A 19,180-nucleotide genomic window follows, 5' to 3' on the forward strand; every position below is an offset into this window, starting at 1 on the left:
TACTCTCTCCCCACCCCCACCCTCCCCTAGCTTATCTCTCCACGCTTCGGGCTCTCTGCCTTTATTCCTGATGGAGGGCTTTTGCCCGAAACGCCGATTTCGCTGCTCGTTGGATGCTGCCTGAATTGCTGTGCTCTTCTAGCACCACTGATCCAGAATCTGTTTTCCAGCAACTGCAGTTATTGTTTTTACCTAATCCAATGGTAAATCCTAGTTTTAAATACAAATAGAAACCCTGATATTTCAAAATACATCTTGTTACACTGATATCTTTCACGTTTTGGTATAAGCAGTCAAAATATGTACACTGTCATCTATTGGTAAGAGAGGCCTTCAACTCTATGCTTACAAATGAGATGAGACAACAGAAGTTATGCACTGTATATCATCTAACAAAATTATGATGTGGTGATGCCAGTGTTGGACTGGGGTGGACAAGGTCAGGAGTCACATGATACCAGGTTTAATCCAATGGGTTTATTTGAAATTACAAGTTTTCGGAGTGCTGAAATAATGAACAGCAAACAACAACATTCTTACTAGCATGAGCTTTCAGAATGCAGATATAAATATGTCAAAGTGAAATGTTTTACCAGTATTTGTTTTATATCATACATTGGCTTAATTGCTTTTGGGTTACTACAAATGATATTTGAACTGACGCATATTTAAAGTTGGAGCTTTACAGTGAAACTTCCATATTTCAATAAGAATTGCTCTGAAGTTCACTGGTTTCTTCAGTTTTCAAACTTTTTTCTTGAATTCAAATGAGGGGATGTGTAGATGGTGTTGCATGATTTCATAACCAAATCCTGATGACACTTATTTAATCCTTTGTCAGATTCAGACCAAAATGTTGTGCACTCTTATTTATGGCAGATCAGAGTTCCAGTATGGGAACATATTATTTTTGTGCCTGAGGCAACTATTAGGGTAATAAAAAAAACATACATTCAGAGCCTCATCAATTGCCAAATTCCTTAAATACACATTTGTCAACTCAACAAATGCACAGAAAGAACAATGCTAATGGTCATGAGCATGGCACACAAAGGTTCTGACTATTTTTTTTGAAACAAACAAAAACCAATTGAACTAAAATTTTATTGTGGTGTGATAAGAACTGTCCAAATACCTAAATCAGCATCAGATTGTAAACTAAAGAATTTGGATAAGATGATTTAAAAGGCAAATGGAAGGGTTTGGAGTGATGTGGGCTGGGTGCTGGAAAGTGAGACTAGATTAGGTTGGGATATCTGGTCGGCATGAACAAGTTGGACCAAAGGGTCTGTTTCCGTGCTGTACATCTCTTTGACTCTGTGACTCTATGACATACTGGCATTAGTAAAAAGCAGGTGTGCTTTCTCCGATCAAAACATTTTCCATGAAAATATCTCAAAATACTCTATCCCTGTAATGTTTATGCATAAGTTATTAGAAAGTTATCATTAAGTGCTATAATATAAATAATTACTTTAAATTGACATGAACAAAAGAATACATCTTCTACATTTCAAAACGGTTGATTACAATCCAATATAATTTAAGCAAAAACCAAATTGTTACTGTCTTGTAAATATGGAACAGACCATGTGGATTTTAAAACATGAAATCATCCTAATTAATGATCTTGCTCAAGTCACCAGGAAAATATGGAATAAATACTAGTTCTCTCTCCACAAAAGAGAGTCATAGTCATAGAGATGTACAACATGGAAACAGACCCTTCAGTCCAACCCGTCCATGCCGACCAGATATCCCAACCCAATCTAGTCCCACCTGCCAGCACCCGGCCCATATCCCTCCAAACTCTTCCTATTCATATGCCCATCCAAATGCCACTTTAAATGTTGCAATTGTACCAGCCTCCACCACTTCCTCTGGCAGCTCATTCCATACACGTACCACCCCCTGTAGAAAACTTGCCCCTTAAGGTCTCTTTTATATCTTTCCCCTCTCACCCTAAACCTATGCCCTCTAGTTCTGAATTCCCCGACCCCAGGGAAAAAACTTTGTCTATTTACCCTATCCATGCCCCTCGTGATTTTGTTAACCTCTAAGGTTACCCCTCAGTCTCCGAAGCTCCAGGGAAAACAACCCCAGCTGTTCAGCCTCCCCCTATAGCTCAAATCCTCCAACCCTGGCAACATTGTTGTAAATCCTTTCTGAAACATTTCAAGTTTTACAACATCTTTCTGATAGGAAGGAGTTCAGAATTGCACACAACAGGAATGCAATATCAGTAGTAGATGACTCAGGCAATTAAGCAGCTCAAAATGTAATGGGGTAACTCCAAAGAATATGTACATGCATTATATGAAATAGCGAATAAGTTTAACTGGTAATAAATAATCCCAAGAATGTACTTGCATGGGGAGGCTGGTGGTGGAATCAGTTCAGAGTATAATAAATAATCCCAAGAATGTATGCATGCACTGGGAGGAATGAATAGAATGTGGAAATTAGTTTAAAGGATAGTGATCAATTATTTGTTTTATCGATTAGTACTTGCCTTTGCCATAACCCATGTAGGGATCTCTCTGAATTTCACAATATTCCAGTCCTGGGATAATATCAAAGAGACTATAAACTTGTTCATGTGAGAGCAGTCCTCTAGTAGACACTGAAAGACATGTGGATATATTTTCTCCACCTCTCATTTCACTTCTAATCTCAGCTCTCATTTCACCACCTCTCATTTCACTTGTTCCAAAGTTAGTGAATTCACCTGCATCAGCACATAATCAGACATAAAAAAACAAAACACTTATGAATAAATAATGTGGCACCCACCAGTAATAGAACAAAGCACCATATGTGGCTTATTACATCTTATGGTTACCTTAAAAAAAACTATAAATTTAGTGAATAGGTTTAATTATGCAAATTTTTGAAATACTTTTTTCAACATGATTATCACAGAAGAGAATTAAAGCTCTAACTGGACAGGGATAAATCAGCTCGGAGAATGATTTTAAAAAAAGGGACAATCGTTAAGAAACGATCACCATTTAAGCTCATATTCTTCATTATTTTCTTTATCCCAAAGCAGCATAGGTGTTTTTTTTTAAAAAAGAAAATCACATCTGCTTTATTTAACGCCAAAGCCTGCTTTGAAGTAATTCTGCAATGCTGAATTTCAGCTCTTCTTCAATTGCTTGGCAAGTTTTAAAGTAGTCACGCCAACAATTTATTAATTCAATTTTATGCATACACTATATCCACAACAGGTGCACTTTAACTACTTCATATTTCTTACCATCTAATTTTCTGCTTAACTATGTACACCTACCAAAAGGAAACATAGTTTGACCGCGAGGAGGATCATATCCTGACCCATAAGACAAGGCATCTTGTCTAGTTCCACTCATGTAGTCATTCTCAGAATATGTAGGTTTGTTCCTTGGTTCAGCAAGTATTGCCTTAAAAGCTACGCAAAAATGTAGAAATGCATTATTATTTTAAGCAGGAGACAGGCATAAACTAAATTTTCATTTACTGTAAACAGAGACAACTTCCCATTTGGTTTTATCTGCCATTATTTATGTGTTTGATTTTCTTTGGCTACAGTATTTTACAATTAACGCAAGAAAATCTGTTGCAATACAAGAGAAAGATGGTAGCTAAACTGCAACATTACAGTTTAAATAACTTAACCACTACACCCATAATTTGCAGAAAATGTGTTTTAGCACTGAAACTAAGTCTCATAGCCTAACTATATTTTAAAGGATTATTACTATTTGGTGGTTGCCTATCATGGTTCTAATATTTGCTGAGCTGACATGTACCCATCTGCAATGGATGTACAGGAATAGAACACAAGAAATTTGTTAAGTAATTTTCTAATACATTTACACAATCACCAATTAGATACTAAGAATTTGGGTGAAGATTTGTAGCTCGGGTGCTCGTTGTTGTGGTTCTGTTCGCCGAGCTGGAAATGTTTGTTGCAAACGTTTCGTCCCCTGTCTAGGTGACATCCTCAGTGCTTGGGAGCCTCCTGTGAAGCGCTTCTGTGGTGTTTCCTCCGGCATTTATAGTGGCCTGTCCCTGCCGCTTCCAGTTGTCAGTTTCAGCTGTCTGCTGTAGTGGCCGGTATATTGGGTCCAGGTCGATGTGTTTGTTGATGGAGTTTGTGGAGGAGTGCCATGCTTCTAGGAATTCCCTGGCTGTTCTTTGTTTGGCTTGCCCTATAATGGTAGTGTTGTCCCAGTCAAATTCATGTTGCTTGTCGTCTTGCGTGTGTGGCTACTAAGGATAGCTGGTCGTGGCGTTTTGTGGCGAGTTGATGTTCATGGATGCGGATCGTTAGCTGTCTTCCTGTTTGTCCTATATAGTGTTTTGTGTAGTCCTTGCATGGGATTTTGTACACTACATTAGTTTTGCTCATGCTGGGTATCGGGTCCTTCGTTCTGGTGAGTTGTTGTCTGAGGTTGGCTGTTGGTTTGTGTGCTGTTATAAGTCCTAGTGGTCGCAATAGTCTGGCTGTCCGTTCTGAAATGCTCCTGATATATGGTAGTGTAGCTAGTCCTTTGGGTTGTGGTATGTCCTCGTTCCGTTGTCTTTCTCTAAGGCAACTGTTGATGAAATTGCGCGGGTATCCGTTTTTGGCGAATACCTTGTATAGGTGTTCCTCTTCCTCTTTTTGCAGTTCTGGTGTGCTGCAGTGTGTTGTGGCCCTTTTGAATAGTGTCTTGATGCAACTTCGTTTGTGTGTGTTGGGGTGGTTGCTTTCATAGTTCAGGACTTGGTCTGTGTGTGTGGCTTTCCTGTATACCTTTGTGGTGAATTCTCTGTTCGGCGTTCTCTGTACAATCACGTCTAGGAATGGGAGTTGGTTATCCTTTTCTTCTTCTCTCGTGAATCGGATTCCTGTGAGTGTGGAGTTGATGATCCCGTGTGTTTTCTCTATTTCTGTGTTTTTAATGATTACAAAGGTGTCATCAACGTATCTGACCCAGAGTTTGGGTTGAATTTGTGGTAAGACTGTTGTTCTAAACTTTGCATTAATGCTTCTGCCATGAGTCCAGAGATCGGTGAGCCCATGGGTGTTCCGTTGATTTGTTCGTATATCTGGTTGTTGAATGTGAAGTGTGTTGTGAGGCACAAGTCCAGTAGTTTAAGTATGCCGTCTTTGTTGATAGGTTCAACGTCCTGTTGTCTGTTCTGTATGTCCAGCAGGTTAGCTATTGTTTCTCTGGCTAGGGTTTTGTCAATAGGTGTGAACAGTGCCATTACGTCGAATGAGACCATAGCCACAAAACGCCACGACCAGCTATCCTTAGTAGCCACACACGCAGACGACAAGCAACATGAATTCGACTGGGACAACACTACCATTATAGGGCAAGCCAAACAAAGAACAGCCAGGGAATTCCTAGAAGCATGGCACTCATCCACAAACTCCATCAACAAACACATCGACCTGGACCCAATATACCGGCCACTACAGCAGACAGCTGAAACTGACAACCGGAAGCGGCAGAGACAGACCACTATAAATGCCGGAGGAAACACCACAGAAGCGCTTCACAGGAGGCTCCCAAGCACTGAGGATGTCACCTAGACAGGGGACAAAACGTTTGCAACAAAAATTTCCAGCTCGGCGAACAGAACCACAACAGATACTAAGAATCATTAAAAATGTAGGAGAATTTTAATTTTAGATGTTTATAGTTGTGTGAGAGATACATCTGCCACAAGTTGCCAAGTGGTGACAATAATTCGCTCTTTTTCTAAACTGAAATACTGTGGATTCTTGACAAAACTTATGGATAAATACCTTCTCAACTCATTCATGGATTTGCATTAGAATCTCTCTCAATAACAGACATCATTATGATGCACAATTCCTTCCCAAAACTTTATAATTCACTTTCAAAAAAAAACTTTTGTCTAGGGATTAATAGTATAGGATTTCAATCTAATGCAAAGATCTAATGTTGATTAGTGCTATTCAAAATATAAATGTCCAACTGCTGATTTTATAATAGTTTTAACAGTTACATTTTTTCTCATCACCAATTTTTATAATTACCTCTATATTAGACACTTACTGAATTGGGACTAAACTTAATTGATTACTTGATTAAAAAAAATCTTTTGCTCTTCTCCCCAAAATATGGGGATGCCAATCTGAGCAGCTGATCCCAGTCAGGCTTATATTTTGCGCTGCGTGCACAAGCTACCTAAAATCTGTACAATGAGAACAAATCAGATTTAACAGATGAATTTTATACTAAGTCTTCATTAAGATATTGTGGTCTGTGGCAGAAATGTCACAGCTATCACACTACTAAATACTACTCCACCAGTATAGTCAATGGTCAACTTTTGGAAATGATTTAACATCTACTTTTAATTCAAGCTCAAAAATAGTCAATGAAAAAATATTTAATTAAATTGATGGACAAATACACAAGTATTCTGTTCAGTTTTACAGTTAACATCTTCAGGAATACCCCAAATGATTCTAGCATTCCTCACTCCTGGTGCTGAGTTCTATTTTCAAACGTCTACAGTTTTGCAAACAAGTCTTACATCTTTCGCAGTTTTCAATGGCCTGAGCAGCCTGAGATGGTTTCAGAAACCTCACATAGCCAAAGCCTTTGCTCTCTCCTGTGCCCTTGTTCCTGATAACACTACAATATTCAATATCTCCAAATTCCTAAGTAGAAGCAGAAACTTGGGTTAGAATTCAACATTTCATTATAGAAGTTACTTGTCAGCCATTATTTGTATCGTAGAGAGCTTCAAAATATAAAAGATAAATAAGCTTGATTGCTATAGGATAACATCCTAAAAAGTCAAATATTATTAACCAGCACTGTTTTTAAAACAAACTATTGCTGATCAGAGTTAACATAGTTTTGTGAAAAGAAATCATGTTTTAAAAATTTGCTACGGTTCAAGGATATAACAACGAGGCATTTGGATTTCCAGAAGGCATTCAATAAAGTTACACTTAAAAAGTGTATTGCCCAAGACAGGAGATCAAAATATTGAGAGTAATGTATTACCATGGATTGAAGACTGGTTAATACACAGAAGACAGAGAGAATTAATGAGTCTTTTTCAAGTTGGAAAGATATAATTACTCGAGTAACAGAAGGATCAGCCCTAGGGTCTCAAATATTTATTGCCTATACTAATATAATTAGAGGAGGGAATAGAGTCATAGAAAATGTATAGCATGGAAACAGGCCCTTCAATCCAACTCGTCCATGCTGACCAGGCATCCCCTAAACTAATCTAGTCCCATTTCCCAATACTTGGCCCAGGTCTCTTCAAACCCCTCCTATTCGTATACCCATCCAGATACCTTTTAAATGTTCTAAGTGTACCAGCCTCTACCACTTCTTCTGGCAGCTCATTCCATACACACACCACCCTCTGCGCAAAAAAGTTGTCCCTTAGGTCCCTTTTATATCTTTCCCCTCTCAACCTATGCAGTTTAATTCTGGACTCCCCACCCCCAGGGAAAAGAACTTGTCTATTTACTCTATCCATGCCCCTCATGATTTTATAAACCTCGATAAAGGTCACCCCTCAGTTTCTGATGCTTCAATGCCCCAGCTTATTTAGCTTCTTCCTATAGGTCAGGCCCTCGCCCTGGCAACATCCTTGTAAATCTTTTCTGAACCGTTTCAAGTTTCATAACATCTTTCCAATAAGAGGGAGACCAGAATTGCACACAATATTCCAAAAGTGGCCTAACCAATGTCCTACACAGTTGCAACATGACCTCCCAACTCTTATATTCGCTGATCAATAAAGGAAAGTATACCAAATGGACGGAGTGTAATGTATCCAAATTGAGGAGAAACTTGACAGATGAAGTTTACTGGAGTAAAATGTGAGTTTACGCATTGTTACTAACTATTAAAATGCAGACTATTATTTAGAGAAACAGAAGCATTCTAGGAGTTCTTAATCCAGGAAACAAAAAAAGTTAGCATGCAAGTGTCTCAAGTAATTTAGGCAGGAAATGGATTTTGGTCATTATTGATAGGGGCTAGAATTAAAGAGAAGGAAGTCGAGTTACAACTATAAAGGGTGTTACTGAAACTGCAACTGGGATATTGTGCACAATTTTGGTACCAATGTTTTAAACATTGGCATTGAATGCAGCTCAAAAGCAATTTATTATGCTGAATCCTGGGATGAAGGAATGGCTAACCCAGTTGGGCTTTTATTCAGTGTTTAGAAGAACAAGGGAATGATCTAACTGAAACAAGCAAGGTTCTGACAGGGCTTGACAAGGTATATTTGAGAAGATGGTTTTTGTAGTGGGGAATCTCAAGTTAGGGAGCACTCATTTAAAACTGAGAGGTAAATAAATTTGGGTTATGAACATCTGGAATTCTCGATCCACACTGTTATGAAGGCTAGATCACAAAGTAAGGAAACAGGAGGCAAATACATTTTTGAAATGTCAGGGAGTTGAGTGTGGAGAAATTAACACCATAAAGGGGGAGTGGAGGCCTAGGGTAGATCAGCCACGATCTTACTGATTTGGAGATGGATCTTACTGAATGGCAGTGCAGGCTCGAGGGCTAAATGGCCTACTCCTGCTCCTATTTCTTATGTTTTTAACCTTTTATTATATTCAAGTTTATAATTGGAGGTTTATATCTTTAGACCCTACCTATTTCTTGCTAACACTTTTGATTCTTAAATGGTGAAATGGTGCTGAGATTCTTAAGCATGGGTTAAGTTCTGACATGGGACCATGTGGAGATGCCAAACCTGTCCGGTATTCAGCAGAACCATAGCAACAGCCTTCCTGGTGATGAGTATTTAAGGAGCTGCTGTCCAAATAAGATAAGCCAGCTGACTCTCCACACTGCAGATGCAATGAGAAGGCCAGCAGCTTGGCAGCACTAATAAAAGGGATGGTCAATGTTTACATTGCAAGATGAGCATCAAGGTGCCCACCATTTTGAGGTAAAGGAAAGATGAAAAGTTTGTCAGGGTAAAGCAGAAGGCCTCAATATTCGTAAGTCTAAGATATTCAACTTTGACCTCAGTGTTGTCGCTGTTGGACAGCACTACTTTGACTATGAGGCCTCTGGAAACAAAAAGCACTTTCTCAATTCTGGGAAGCACTTTGGAGGTGACCCCTCCAAAGGAGATGGCAGTTTATCCACATCACAGGAGCCTACTCAGTAAATTCCGGTAGCCTGGGTAAATGGGCATCAATTGGCTCTTTCATTATTTGTATTGGTCACTCGCCTCCAGTCAGTGAGCAGCCAAGCCGAAGCCATTTGTGCCACTGTGTAACGGACACAGCAACAGGATTACACCCACCAGGGGGCCAGTAAAATCCCAGCAAGTGTATCTGCATCAACATCATGTTATAATAGTCAGTTGACAAAGATAAATTTTTCAAGGTCACTAGAAGCACAAGAATAATTAGATTCCTTGAGCCTCCTTCACTATTCAACAAGGTCTTGGTTATCTCTGACTTTCACTCCATCTTCCTGCATTATTCTACATCTCATTACCCAAAAATCTATCAAATTCTCTCTTGAATATACTCTGACTATAATGCAATCTCCTTGTCTAAACAATGCTTGCAATGAATTAATGACTCAGTGTTCAGTAGCAGAATCAAGCCAATACTAGGCAGATATTGAAAGTGAGCTAAATTATTCGACTTATATAAAACAACTGGATAAGAAAAATCAAGTGACCACCAAAAACCATAAAAAGTACAAATTATTGTCCCATAAAAATTGACCCTCACAAGAAGTGAAATGCGTCATGCCCAAAATATTCAAGTTTACAAAACAGCATACAGCACAACATTAATTACAAATTACGCAATTACATAGAACATAGAACAGTACAGCGCAGAACAGGCCCTTTGGCCCCCTTTGCCGACCTGATATCCTACTTTAAGATCAAACTAATCTACATACCCAAGATTAGAGTGGTGCTGGAAAAGCACAACAGGTAAGGCAGCATCCGAGGAGCAGGAAAATTGATGTTTCAGGCAAAGCACATCATCAGGAGTGGGACCCTCTTCTGCCTAACCTACATACCTTTCATTTTATTATCATTCATGTGTCTATTTGTCACTTATATGTCCCTAATGTATTCAACTCTACTACCACCACAGACAGTGCATTCCATGCACCTACCACTCTGTGTGAAGAACTGACCACTGACATTTCCCCTAAATCGTCCTCCAATCACTTTAAAATTATGCCCCCTCGTGATAACCATTTCTGCCTGGGAAAATGTCTCTTGACTATTTACTCTATCTATGCCTCTCATCATCTTGTGCACCTCTATCAAGTCACCTCTCACCCTTTGCTCAGATGAGAAAAGCCCTGCCTCCCTCAATCTTTCTTCATAAGATATGCCCTCCAGTCCATGCAGCATCCTGGTAAATCTCCTCTGCACCCTCTAAACTTCTACATCCTTCTTATAATGAGGCGACCAGAACTGAACACAATATTCCAAGTGTGATCTAACTAGGGCTCTATAGAGCTGTAGCATAACTTCGTGGTTCTTAAAACTCAATCCCCTGCAAATGAAAGCCAACACATCATACGCCTTCTTGACAACCCTATCAACTTGGGTGGCAACTTTGAGAGATCTATGGACATGGACCCCAAGATCCCTCGATTTCTCCAGTCTGCTTTTAACCCTGTATTCTGTATTCAAATTCAACCTTCCAAAGTGAATAACTTCATACTTTTCTAGTTTGAACTCCACCCGCCACTTCTCAGCCCAGTTCGGCATCCTATCAATGTCTCATTGCAACCTACAAAAGCGCTCCACACTATCCACCACTCCACCAACCTTTGTGTCATTAGCAAACTTACTAACCCACCCTTCCACTACTCACAAAGAGGTCCCAGAACAGATCTCTACAGAACACCACTGGTCACCAAGCTCCAGGCTGAATACTTTCCATCTACTATCTCCCTCTGTTTTCCATGGGCCAGCCAATTCTGTATCTAGACAACCAATTCTCCCTGTATCCCATGACTCCTTACTTTCTGAATGAGCCTACCATGGGGAACCTTACCAAATATCTTGCTAAAATCCATGTACATCACAGACATTGCTCGATCTTCAATGTGTTTTGTCACATCCTCAAAGAATTCAATAAGGCTCGAGAGGCATGACCAGCCCCTCACAAAACCAAGCTGACTAATCAAACCAAGATTTTCCAAGTAGTCATAAATCCTCTCAGAATCTTCTCCAATAATTTTCCCACCACTGACACAAGACTGACTGGTCTGTAATTCCCATGATTATCTCTATTCCCTTTCTCGAACAAGGGAATAACATTTGTCACCCTCCAGTCATCTGGCACTACTGTAGTAGACAGCAAGGATGCAAAGTTCATCATCAAAGGCACAGCAATCTCTTCCTTCGCCTCATGTAGTAAACTTGGGTATATCCTGTCTAGCCCAGGGGACTTACCTATCCTTATGTTTTTCAAAATTTTCAGCACCTCCTCCTTCTTAACATCAACCTGTTTGAGCATATCAGCCTGTTTCATGCTCAAATGTCAAGGTCTCTATCTCGAGTGAATACTGAAGCAAAGTCTTCATTAACGACCTCCTCTGACTCCAGGCGCAATTTCCCTCCACTATCCCTGATCGATCCTACCCTCACTCTGGCCATCTTCTTGTTTCTCACATAAGTGTAGAATGCCTTAGGGTTTCCCTTAATCCTGTCTGAAAAAGCTTTTTCATGCCCCCTTCTAGCTCTCTTAAGTCTATTCTTCAGTTCTTTCTTGGTTACCTTGTAACCCTCTGAAGCCTTGTCTGATCCTTGCCTCTTCGACCTTAAGTTTCCTTTTTTCTGTTGACTAAATGTTCTACATCCCATGTCACACACGGTTCCTTCACCCTACCATCCCTTCCTTGCCTCAGTGGGACAAACCTGTACAGCACTATCAGCATATGCTCCCTAAACAACCTCCACATTTCTGTTGTGCATTTCCCTGAGAACATCTGTTCCCAATTTAGGTGCCCTAGTCACTGCCTAATAGCATTGTAATCCCCTTGCCCATCGCCCGTCTGCCCCCCCACCCCACCCCACCGATTCAATACTTTCCCATACTTGTCTGCTCCAATCCCTCTTCATGAGAATAGTAAAGGTCAGGGAGTTGTGATCACTATCACTGAAATGCTCTCCCGTTAAGAGATCAGATACCAGGCCTGATTCGTTGTCAAACACCAAATCAAATATGTCTTCCCCTCTAGACAGCTTATCTACATATTGACTCAGGAAATCCTTTCCGGGCACACCTGACAAAAATTAAGATGCTTCCAATTAATATTGGGGAAGTTAAAGTCACCCATGACAGCAACCCTGTTACTTCTGCGCCTTTCCAAAATCTGTCTATGAATGTGTTCCTTGGTGTCTCAGTTTCTTTTCAATGCGGGGAGAAGAATCTGTAGAAAACCCCCAATGAAGTGACTGCTCGTTTCCTGTTTCAGACTTCCACCTACACGGAATCTGTGGACAAACCCTCCTCTACAACCTCCCTTTCTACAGCTGTTATATTATCCTTGATTGGCAATGCCAGTCCCCACCTCTTACCTCTCCCTCTATTCCTTTTTAAAACATTCAAACCCTGGAATATCCAACAACCATTCCTGCCCCTGCAATATCCAAGTCTCCGTAATGGCTACAACATCATTGTTCCAAGTACTGATCCATTCTCGAAGTTCATCACCCTTATTCCTGATACTTCTTGCGTTAAAATAGACACACTCCAACCCATCACACTGACTACAACTTTGGCCTATCAACTGTCTATCCCTCCTCAGACTCCATGCTGCATCTGGCTGTTCATTAGGTATTCCATCCTTAGATCCATAGCTCTGGTTCCCACTTGCACACATCTGAGTCTTTTATTGTCTAGCTTTAACTTTCAGCTTAACAAGGTGTTGTTTAGGTTATGCTCAGATATGGGTATAATGTTTTGCTAATGTAATGTAAACCCACAGTGGGAACTTACTTAGGGACCTGGTTAAACCTACCCTTCCTCATCTTTTCCCTTGCTTTCATCCCTTCAAATATGCCATTTCTGCTTTTTCCCTTGCTCTGCTGCAATTTATTTATCCCAGTACCTCCCCTTTTCTACTCTCTCTAATCCCTCCCATAACCCGTCACCAAATGTACAATCTATACAAACATTCCAAATGTTATTTCTTAATGACACCTTTCACAAAAAAAAGTTACCTGTGACAAGTGCTGTTAAAATTTGTCTGCAAGAGACAAATTTAAATACATTTTGAAACTAAAAATTCATTAGGAAGTACTGGAGTTAAGAAGATCATGTGTGGACAAGTGTACCTTAAAGTTTTCCCTTAGATCATCTTCTGTATAGGATTTTGGAATCATGACAAAAATTCTAGTCAACTCTTCATCTTCAACATCACGGTGGCTGCCAGATCCTCTAGACTGTGCAATGAAGACCTATTGTTTTAAAAACAGAAAATTTAGACAACTCCCAAAATACTATACCTCAAATTGCTGAGCCTGCATATCTCATTACAAACACTAACTATTGTTTTATATTGTATTGGAAAGACAAATTGATATTGGTGCAACAACATCAATGGATTATCTGGGACCTCAAATTATTGGTTCAATTAAATTTGCAATACAGAAAGACATAAATAAAAATTAAAATATTACAGAAATGTCTGGGAAAATTAACAGCTATATTCTACATATTATTTTCCTTTGGACACAGTGTGTTGGCTTCCAAAATCCATTAATACATTTCATTAAAAGCATCTCCACAATCTGAACTAAAACCTAAATGGCTGTGTTCTCATAATGTAAACTTAGCAAATTGAGATATGCAATGGGGAGGCTAATGGTTAAACGGGTTATTTCTTCAAATTAAAAAGGTGAATAATGCAAAGTGAGCAATTTGTGGCAAATTGAAACTCACGGCATATACCTTTGTTATAGATTGATTTCCTTTAAAAGCATTGGCCTAGATGTTCTACTAATCACAGTCATTATTTCAATGCAGAAATGAATTTTGCAAAGGAACCCTGCAGAATCCCCATTATAGCACATTCTGAAAGAATTACCCAGGAAACTGAATTTTCTGTCAGGCAATTCCTTTGTGCCTAGAATCTTCCAAAGTCACCATTTAAAAATCAGAGACCTTGAGGGTTCCTACAAAAATAAAATAGTTCCTGAGTAATACTTAAGAGGATGGAATACAGTCTTAACTCCTGAGTATTATTAAACTGACCTGATGCTTGTCACCATACCTCACATTGATCCTGACTTGGCGATGCTTCCAACACACATGCAGACTCCCTAATGACCTGGCTCAACACCCCTAGGGAGACAGTCATTCGGAGGGCCCATGCATCCCAATCAGAAAATGGATGCGTGGACATCAGGTTGCAGGAACTGCAGCCACGCATGGAACTCAGAGGTCCATACAACAGCAGGAAAAAAATAGGGGGACATAATCTCCCCTGGATCATTGTACTCCCACAGGAACCAATTTCTTCCATCCTTCCTGACCTACGTGAAGCACTGTATCACTTATCTTGCTAAGTTGCACCCTACCCACATAGCATCAGGCCCACCTGGCATCCTACTTACCTTCGATCCTAGCAACCTATCCCCTATTCAACTGGCATCCTACTCTAGTACACAAATCCCTCACCAACTGGCACTCTATTCCCTTACCCATCTGGAACCCTACCACACCACTTCCATACCAGCACCTTGACATCACACTTTATTAGTTAGCAATGTGGGTCTCACAACGTTTAAATTTTAAGCAGTTGATTGCAGTGAAAATGGAGCATCTTGCAACTTCTATGCTACAAAAAAACCTATTTAAAATAAAACTGGAGTGCCAATCTGTGTGAAATGTCACTCCTCAGCAAATCAAGCCCATTACTTCATTAATCACTAGTTCATCAGCAATTATTACATGATGCAGAGCATAGTGGTTAGTACTGCTGCCTCAACACCAGGGGCCAGAGTTTGATTCCACCCTTGGACTACAGTCTGTGTGCAGTTTGCACATTCTCCCCATGTCTGCATGGGTTTCCTCCAGGTACTCAGTTTCCTCTCAGTACAAAGATGTGCAGGTTAGGTGGATTATCCATGCTAAATTATCTACAGTGTCCTGGGATGTGCAGACTAGGTGGATCAGCCATGGAAAATGTAGTGGTGGGTCTGAATGGGACACTCTTCGGGGGGTCAGTGCAGACTCTGGCAGAATAGCCTGCTTCCACACCATAGGGATTCTATTATTCTATGAACATTGTTTTATCTGAAAGACTTTCGCATAACAGTACTGTATATCATAAGTAACCACCCTGTACTTATATGCTAAACATGAAAGAGCTCGCTCATCAATTAGCCAAGTGTATCACTAAATTATTTTAGAATCAAGAAAACATGCAAATATGTAACAGTGTAGGTCCTGAGCAAACCATTTAAAATGCTGACACCAAAAAGCTTCCTAACCTTTCACCATCACAACTTCAAACAGGCATTTGTAATTTTGATTATAGAAGCTAAGGAACTGCATTTAGGAATGTTGGGAATGCTAACAAGAACTTTGATTAAAAATATTGATAGGGATCCAAGATGGCGGCGACCCAGCGAGTCTATAGTGCTCTTCACAAGACTTGGGTAAAGTGGGTCACCCACCCCCATCACACTCACCAAATCATTCATAATAGCTGTTTAATTTAATTAGTTGCTTAGTATTACATTTAAACAATCTAATATTTAGCAAAAATGACCAAAGGGAAGGGAGTCCGCAGCTCTCAGCAAGCAGGAACCCCTCCCCCACCCTCTCCAGCTGCAGCAGAGGCGTCCACAGCCGCCCCGGGGGACTTACCTACAGTGACAAGCCTTGTGGAGATGATCTCCAAGCTGGATACGAAGATCGATGCTTTTATCGAGGATTCCCAAAATCGATGGGACGCACTCTTGGCCGCGCTGCAGAAGCACGACCGAGACATTAAAGAAATCGAGCGCCGAGTCGGAGGGGCGGAGCTAAAGGCCGCGACCTCCGAAACTACAGAGCAATCGGCCGTGGATCGGGTCCGGACTCTCGAACAGTGAGTCCGGACCTTAGAGAATTACATTGATTATCGAGGTCGCCGAAAAAATATTCGTTTACTGGGCCTTCCCGAACGGGAAGAGGAAGGCCAGCTTACAGCATTCCTCCAGCAGTGGCTGCCACAGCTTTTAAATCTGGAGGCTGGATCAGGCCAGGTAAGGGTAGAACGGGCCTACCGGGTCGCAATACGCTGGCCCGGCTCGAACCAGCGCCCACGCCCGGTCCTGTTCCGGCTGCAGAGCTACAAGGAGAGGCAGATACTCCTAGAAGCCTCTAGAAATCTTGGAAAAGACCCCCAAGCTATGATTTATAAAGGATCCAAGATCATGTTATTCCAGGACTTTTCCCCAGCTCTGGTCCGAAAGAGGAAGGCATTCGATGAGGCGAAGGCGCGTTTAAGGGACTTAAATATTCAGTACTCTTTACGCTACCCAGCGACGCTACGCTTTAACCATGAAGGATCCGTGTATAACTTCGGATCGCCAGAAAAGGCTACGGAATTCTTGGACTCTCTTAGATAAACTGTAAGACATAATGGATGTTGGTTTGCCTTTCCCCCCACTTTGGTTTATATACCCCCCTTTTTTTTCTTACTTTACTGATATTATCATCATGGGGGGGGTGGGGAGAGGGATTTGATTTTCTCCCCCCCCCCCTCAATTAGTTGTGTAATATTACATTTAAGCAACTTTATCCTAAGTTAAAATGACTAAAGGGAAGGGAGCCCGCAGCTCTCAGCAAGCAGGAACCCCTCCCCCACACTCTCCAGCTGCAGCAGAGGCGTCCACAGCCGCCCCGGGGGACTTACCTACAGTAGCAAGTCTTGCAGAAATGCTTTCCAAGCTTGACTCGAAGATCGATGCCTTTATCGTCGAATCCAGAAATCGTTGGGAGTCGCTCTCGGCCGCGCTGCAGAAGCACGACCGTGAGATTGAAGAAATTCAACGCCGAGTCGGAGGGGCGGAGCTAAAGGCCGCGACCTCCGAGACAACCGCTCAATTGGCCGTGGATCAGGTCAGGACTCTCGAGCAGCGAGTCCGGACCTTGGAAAATCATATTGACGACCTCGATAATCGAGGTCGTCGAAAAAATATTCGTTTGCTGGGCCTTCCCGAACGGGAAGAGGAAGGCCAGCTTACAGCATTCCTGGAGCAGAGTTGATATAGCTCTCCTACAGGAGACACACCTGTCAGATAAAGAACACTTGAAATTACGACAGGGCGGATTTGATCAGGCCTTTTTTCTTCTTTTAGCTCAAAAAGCAGGGGAGTTGTTATTCTTGTTCGGAAGAATTTCCCTTTCAAAATCCTAAGTCAGATAAAAGACGAATCTGGACGATATATCTTGATTAAAGCCCTCATAAATGGAGAGGAATATGGGATTTTAAATTTGTACTGCCCCCCGGCACACCCCTTTAAATTTATAACGGAAGCCTTCTCAAAATTGATGGCTCTTGGTGCCCGTCATATAATTATAGGGGGAGACTTTAATTGTATTATGGATCTGGAAATAGATAGGATTCCCAAGAGTACTGCGGGAGTATCTCCCAGATCTAGACAATTGATGGATCTGAACAAAGAATTAGGATTAGTAGATGTATGGAGATGTCTTCATCCCACAGGGCAGAGATTTTTCTTTCTACTCCAATCCACATAAATGTCATACTAGAATTGATATGTTTTTTGCCCCCTCGATTTTTTAAAATTCTATATCATCCTGTAAAATAGGTAGTATAGCAAGTTCCGATCACGCTGCTGTATATATGGAAACTAAGGCGAGGAACAATGGGACATCCCCTCGGCATTGGCGTATGGACCCCTTCCTAAGGAAAGATAGTAAATTTGTAAAGTACTTCTCTCAAGAATTTAAAACTTTTTTAGAAATTAATTCAGGTACAGCTAGCAACCCATCAATGATGTGGGAGACCATCAAAGCTTACACGCAAGGTTTGATCATCTCCTACTCAGCGACCCAGAAGAAATTGAAGGGAGAACAACAGCGTCTGCTTGAAGCTCGCTTAAAAGCAGCTGAAACAGCATACACTGATAGACCTTCTATTATTAAATTGCAAAGGATTACGGCTCTTAGGACAACTCTAAACACTACGCTTACTCAAACGGCTAAGAGGGAAATATTATTTGCAAAACAAAGGTTATATCAATATGGCGACAAACCGGGTAGATACTTAGCATTTCTTGCAAAGAAAAAAAAGGCCCCTCAGATTATTACATCGATCAAGGAAAGTACGGGCATTCTGACTCATGATCATAAAAAGATTAATGCGATCTTTAGAGAATTTTATTCTCAGTTATATAAAATCGCAGGATTGCGAAGATAGGACCCTTCCAGGCCTAACTCCGGAACAGGTATCGGTCCTAAGTGCTCCTCTAACAGTCCAAGAAATACCTGATGAAATTAGGCAACTTCAGAGTGGTAAGGCACCGGGCCCAGATGGTTTTCAATTCTATAAAGAATTTACAGAAATATTGGCTGGTCCACTTATGGACATGTATAACTATGCATATAGTCAGGGCTGTCTCCCGCCTTCGCTGAAAGAGGCAAATATCTCTCTTATCCTTAAAAAAGAGAAGGATCCAGAAGATTATACATCATATAAACCAGTATCCTTGCTAAATGTAGATTTTAAAATCCTTTCTAAAAAGTTAGCACTGAGACTAGAAAGGGTACTGCCACATATTATAAAGGAGGATCAGACGGGGTTTATTAAGGGCCATAGATCAACCAATAATATTAGAAGGGTTTTGAATATGATTCAAGCCTGTCATCAGGGAAAGATACCAGGAGTAGTATTTTCATTAGACGCGGAAAAGGCATTTGATAGGGTTGAATGGTCATATTTGTTTTACACATTGGAAAGGTTTGGCGTTGGACAGGTGTTTACCAAATGGGTCTCAACATTGTATAGTGATCCCAAAGCAGTTGTGGTTACCAATGGGTTAGGTTCGGATAGCTTCAGTGTGGGTAGAGGCTGCCGTCAGGGATGCCCCCTCTCGCCATTGTTATTTACGCTAATAATTGAACCACTAGCAGAAACTATACGGGCTGATCCTAATATAACGGCCC

The 19,180-nt window shown here is 40.9% G+C and overlaps 1 protein-coding gene across 2 annotated transcripts in view; it reads right to left on the reverse strand.

The window, feature by feature from the left end:
• The window catches only part of rbm45 (RNA binding motif protein 45), a 100,814-nt gene that overhangs the window by 71,795 nt on the left and 9,839 nt on the right, over window positions 1-19,180 (reverse strand). For both annotated transcript variants that reach the window (XM_043693529.1, XM_043693528.1), the window contains exons 2-5: window positions 13,333-13,455; window positions 6,544-6,670; window positions 3,293-3,430; window positions 2,513-2,728 (exon numbers count right to left, since the gene is read on the reverse strand). In XM_043693529.1, coding sequence (XP_043549464.1) covers window positions 2,513-2,728; window positions 3,293-3,430; window positions 6,544-6,670; window positions 13,333-13,455 — 604 coding nt within the window. The remainder of the gene's footprint in view (window positions 1-2,512; window positions 2,729-3,292; window positions 3,431-6,543; window positions 6,671-13,332; window positions 13,456-19,180) is intronic.

Source organism: Chiloscyllium plagiosum, chromosome 7 (assembly GCF_004010195.1).
Source record: "Chiloscyllium plagiosum isolate BGI_BamShark_2017 chromosome 7, ASM401019v2, whole genome shotgun sequence".
NCBI lineage: Eukaryota > Metazoa > Chordata > Chondrichthyes > Orectolobiformes > Hemiscylliidae > Chiloscyllium > Chiloscyllium plagiosum.